We start from the raw sequence: 6,000 nt of genomic DNA on the forward strand, positions 1-6,000 counted from the left end.
TAGCACTGTCAGAAGTGAGGAGAGGGTGATTTGTGTGCTCTCTCCGGGACTGAATTGATAGCAGGAAAGACGAGCAATGTCAGACGCGAGGAGAGAGTGATTTGTGTGCTCTTTCCGGGACTGAATTGATAGCAGAGGACACTAGCAATGTCAGAAGGAAGGAGAGTGATCTGTGTGCTCTCTCCGGGACTGAATTGATAGCAGGAAAGATGAGCAATGTCAGACGCGAGGAGAGGGTGATTTGTGTGCTCTTTCCGGGACTGAATTGATAGCAGAGGACACTAGCAATGTCAGAAGGAAGGAGAGTGATTTGTGTGCTCTCTCCAGGACTGAACTGATAGCAGAGGAGACTAGCACTCTCTCCAACACTGAATGGATAACAGAGGAAAGGAGCAATGTCAGAACAGAAGAGAGAGTGATTTGTGTGCGCCCTCCTGCACAGGAATTGTGATCACAAAGATTTAACTTCACATAGTGATGTTCATGAACATTGGTATGGCAGTAATTTTAAAAAGTGGGTGGAACAGTGCATAAAGACATTAAATTACGGAAATTGTGAGTGGAGTGCCTTTATCCGCAAAAATAGTTTTGGGGAGCAAAAAATAAAACAGATTTAAAGAAATGTTTTTTGTAATTGTTGCTCCATCTGCAACAAGGTTGTGTGGCTAGTTTCAAGTGTGAATTAGGGGTGACAGACTCCCTCTAAAGGTCCATTTACATTGATGGATAATCTGCCAGAAAATCAATTAGTGCTCATTTGCTCAATTTTATACGGAGTCATCACTGGCAGTAGGTGCAGACGAATCATCATGAGTGCCAGGGGTGTCAAACTGCATTCCTAGAGGGCCGCAAACCATGCGTGTTTTCAAGATTTCCTTAGCATTGCACAAGGTGCTGGAATCATTATGTGTGTAGGTGATTAAATTATCACCTGTGCAGTACAAGGAAATCCTGAAAACATGACCTGTTTGCAGCCCTCGAGGATTGCAGTTTGACACCCCTGATGAGTGCCATTCCCAATCCTCATGTAGGTTTATTAATGTTGGCAGTACACATCTGTGTAGTCCATTTAGTATCCAGGTCGTCTGCAGATCTATGGAAGGAAACCACATGATAAATCGATAGGGGCGTAACATAGGAGGTGCAGGGGTTGCAATCGCACTTCAGTCCAAAAGATCCCTTTGGCCCATATTAGAAGATTAATACTATTAATGACCCAAGAGATTTGGGGGCCACATACCACACTGACTATCAATTTGGCTCAGTGAACAAGTATGCATTCACTTTGTGATTAGCGCAAGCATGCGATCCGCATACATTCAGACTAGACGTGTCTGGTTTTGCTCAATTCGCTTGAATTGTGCGAGGCCGCGCATGTCTAGTCAGCATGTGACCTCAGAAATTGGAATACTTGCAGTCACGAGCTCGTCGTTCCCACGGATTGCACGCCTAGAGAATTCGCAAGTCTGCAGTCATACTAAGGCCGGACAAAACCCATTTAATATGAATACCATTCCCTACAATAGATGTAAACATTCTACTCTCTGATATCGAGTAGTTCACATTCTGCATCACGATTTAATTCCCGAATATCTTCCTTATGTCAACTATTTTTTCTACCGAACCTTGGTTAAGGTCACATCTGTAAAAAAAAAAAAAAAAAAAACAACAAAAAACGAAAAAAAAACTAAATAAAAACTCAAAACTACCCAGATGATCAAACTACCCAGATGATCACAAAAGGAAGGCAGGACGGGAAAGCTTTCAGTTACTGCCAGGTCTCCATTACAGGACTCCATTTAGTATTGTCGCAGCAATTTGATGACAAGTATCCTTGTCTATTATGTCTATCAATCTATACTGCCAGGTATTTGTCAGAAAAAAAATTAGGAGATCGCTTTCTATTAAGGAAAGAAAACCATACATTATTAGACAAAAAAAAAAACAAACAAACTCAAAGCTAGTCAGATTAGCAGATTTCTGTTCCTGAATGAATATTAGATCATTTCGGGATCCTCTTCGAATGACACATTAGGGATCTGTGCAACCTACTTTTTTCCTTATGGAGATCTAGCAAGTAGAGCAATGCACTTTGGGAAAAAGTATGCAAAATAGCTCCTCCTTTAGGTAGACGAGAACTGTTTTTATAGCGCCACCTAGTGGCTTCCTTGTAAATCATTTACCTTCTGAAACATTTACAATGTAGCCTTAAAGGGAACCTGTCACCCCGAAAATCGCGGGTGAGGTAAGCCCACCGGCATCAGGGGCTTATCTGCAGCATTGTGTAATGCTGTAGATAAGCCCCCGATGTTACCTGAAAAAGGAGAAAAAGACGTTATATTATACTCACCCAGGGGCGGTCCCGCTGCTGGTCAGGTCGGATGGGCGTCTCTGGTCCACTGCGGCACCTCCTATCTTCATTACAAGACGTCCTCTTCTGATCTTCAGCCACGGCTCAGGCGTACTTTGCTCTGCCCTGTTGAGGGCAGACAAAGTACTGCAGTGCGCAGGCGCCGGGCCTCTGACCTTTCCGGCGCCTGCGCACTGCAGTACTATCCTCTGCCCTCAAGAGGGCAGAGCAAAGTACGCCGGAGCCGTGGCTGAAGATCAGAAGAGGACGTCTTGTAATGAAGATGGGAGGCGCCGCAGCGGACCAGAGACGCCCATCCGACCTGACCAGCAGCGGGACCGCCCCTGGGTGAGTATAATATAACGTCTTTTTCTCCTTTTTCAGGTAACATCGGGGGCTTATCTACAGCATTACAGAATGCTGCAGATAAGCCCCTGATGCCGGTGGGCTTACCTCACCCGCGATTTTCGGGGTGACAGGTTCCCTTTAAGAAGGGACTAGATTTTATTTTTTTATGGTTAGAAATAATTTTGCAAACTTTCTCTTTATGGAGACACAGCAATCACCATTTTTACTACCGAAAGTTTCAAATTAGCTGTGGCACGGGGTCCTGTTAACCATCTAAAGACCACCACATACAGGTGTTTTTTGTTTTTTTTCATAGGACTTGGAAAAAGAAAAAAAATCACAACAGTAAAAAGCACAAAGGACGGATATCTCTTACAATGCGGCGTGGCACGCGGCCCGACCCGATGCGATGCACTTACTTTTTCAGATGGGCCAAAACTACACAGGTGTTCAGACTCTCTGGCAGCACTTGAGCGGCTATTTCATGGCGCTGACTTATCTCCTTTATCTTTTCAAGGCCTGGCACGTCTCCATTCAGCGCGAGAGCATTGACAAGTCTGTTTAATGAGGAACGCATGGGCTTGCTGCCATTTTCCAGCATTGTCTGCAGAGCGACTAGTGCATCTATTGAAGGGGAAAGAACGGCACAAAGATAAAAAAAAAAAAAATAAATAAAAAATAAAAAAAAAATTAAATACAAAAATAATGCTGGAGTAATCACAGATCACAAGGGTTGCAAAACAGAAGAGACAAGCGGACGAGTGATTAGAATTTGCTCTGTTTGTCATATTAGCGACTTGCAGAAAAATGTCGTGTGCGCTGGAGATTAGAACTTAATGATGGAACTGGCAGAGCATGGGGCAAGCTGCTGAGGAGGCAATATGGCATTTCTATTCCCCACCTCCCCCCCACACCGAGCCTCTGATAGCATTTGACAAAGTCACAGCACAAAAAGCAGCGATGCACTCCATGTCAATGGAAAGAAGCTTTTCGCCCGGTAATAATGTATTCCTGGCAGATGCTGGAGGCGCACTTTGAAATGGAAAAGCGCAAATGGCAATCTGGGTGCCAGATAAATTGTATTAATGGCCGGTTCATATTTATGTGAAAACACTAAATAATGGATCTGCGTTATGATAAACAGCTATCACTTTCAAAAATGATCAGAAATGATATAGCGACGGCGGAAGCTGCCATCAGAGGAGAACACTTCATTATCCGCCAGCTCTCGCATCGAAGCAGACACATTAACCAGGCCATGTCCCGGTAAACGCCGTCCATCCGCTCCCGACTTCGGTGGAATTCCGGCTGAGCTAAACCGCAGTAAGATCCTGGAAACAAACTCAATATTCAGCAATAAAACTGATCACTTACTACAGTTATGCCATTTCTTTACCGGGTGTCAATGCCCCAGTTCTCCTGAATCGGGTGCTGTTTTGCTTCCGTTCCTGCGCCTGTTTACTAATGAGCTATGGCCTGTACAAGAATCGGGTGCTGTTTTGCTTCCGTTCCTGCGCCTGTTTACTAATGAGCTATGGCCTGTACAAGAATCGGGTGCTGTTTTGCTTTCGTTCCTGCGCCTGTTTATTAATGAGCTATGGCCTGTACAAGAATCGGGTGCTGTTTTGCTTTCGTTCCTGCGCCTGTTTACTAATGAGCTATGGCCTGTACAAGAATCGGGTGCTGTTTTGCTTTCATTCCTGCGCCTGTTTATTAATGAGCTATGGCCTGTACAACAATCGGGTGCTGTTTTGCGTTTGTTCCTGCGTCTGTCCATCAATGAGCTATGGCCTATACATAAATCTTAGGGTTGTTTTTTTTGTTTTTGTTTTTAAGCATAGGGGGCGTGATCCTCAACTCTTCTCTGTGGAAAGCATCACGAGGACCACGCCCATTTGGATAACAAGATGAGATTTACATAGAAGGAAAAAGGGGCCGATATCTCAGGAATAGAGAGCCACAAAAAAAGGCAAGATTCAGGGGTACGGGGTGGCATTTACACCAGGCAAGAAAAATATAAAATGACAGGTCCTCTTTAAAGGGGTTGACCAGGACTAAACTAGTAAACAGTGATGATCTATCCTAAAGAGAAGACTGTCAGTATAAGACGGGTAGAGATCCAACATCTGGTCATGGCGGCCGATAATAAATAGTGAACAAAGCTAGAAGCGCACCGCTCGCTGCGCCGTTTAGTGGCCGTTCTGGGGTACTGCAGTTCACTTTTCATACCCTTTAATTGCAGCTAAAGCCAGAATATCTGAGAACGGCCACAGTGTATGGAACCATAATGTGCAGACTCCTTACATTGTGTACATGAGGTCACAGCAGGAGGTGAAATAAATAATGAAGGGGCCGGGTGCTGGACCCCGGCCAATCTGACACTCTAAAGGTACCGTCACACTCAGCAACGAGAACGACAACGATCCGTGACGTTGCAGCGTCCTGGATAGCGATCTCGTTGTGTTTGACATGCAGCAGCGATCTGGATCCCACTGTGCCATCGCTGGTCGGAGCTAGAAGTCCAGAACTTTATTTCGTCGTCAGGTCGGTGTGTACCGTCATGTTTGACAGCAAAAGCAACGATGCCAGCAACCTTTTACATGGAACTAACAACCAGCGAGAACGATAAGTGAGTCGCCGTTACGTCACTGGATCGCTCCTGCATCGTTCTGGAGCTGCCGTGTTTGACGTCTCTACAGCGACCTAAACAGCGACGCTGAGTGTGACGGTACCTTAAGGGTAGGCCAACAATATCTCATACCTGGACAATGCCTTTAATGATAGCAAGTGAATATTGAACTAACCAGGAAGCATTTGCTACTGAAAATGTAATGGGGCAGATTTACTGAAACTATCCAATACCTAAATTATGATGGTAGCTGACGCCAATTATTTTCCCTAATTTTACACCACTTACGCAGATTACTTAGAGCCGGTAGTTTACTACAAAGTTGGTGCATTCGGGTGAAGCCCCCTTTATCATAAAACTAAGCAACTTTCTTTTTTTTTTTTGCAAAGTGAATGATATTTCTAAAATCTCACGCACACCCTGCTTATTTTTTCCTTACAGATTTGTGGCAGTTTCAATCCTTTCAGCAGTTTTCACCCCTTCAGGAACAAGTGCATAAAAAACCAGCGTAATGTATGCAGAGCCTGCCAACACTCCACTATTTGCAGCACATTTTTGTTTTGTGCAGACCCTTAGGCATGGATCATAATTGGGTGCACCGTGACACCATTGCATCCCGCTATGATATCAGATAGATATTACCTTTATAAGTTACAGGGGTATTCCCATCTTC

At 44.5% G+C, this 6,000-nt stretch overlaps 1 protein-coding gene across 1 annotated transcript in view; it reads right to left on the reverse strand.

Annotated features, from left to right (window-relative positions):
• Nucleotides 1-6,000, reverse strand: part of LRPPRC (leucine rich pentatricopeptide repeat containing) — a 179,083-nt gene that overhangs the window by 16,937 nt on the left and 156,146 nt on the right. Inside the window, exon 32 of the mRNA XM_069768609.1 lies at nt 3,118-3,322. Coding sequence (XP_069624710.1) covers nt 3,118-3,322 — 205 coding nt within the window. The remainder of the gene's footprint in view (nt 1-3,117; nt 3,323-6,000) is intronic.

This window comes from Ranitomeya imitator, chromosome 5 (genome assembly GCF_032444005.1).
Source record: "Ranitomeya imitator isolate aRanImi1 chromosome 5, aRanImi1.pri, whole genome shotgun sequence".
NCBI classification, from domain to species: Eukaryota; Metazoa; Chordata; class Amphibia; order Anura; family Dendrobatidae; genus Ranitomeya; species Ranitomeya imitator.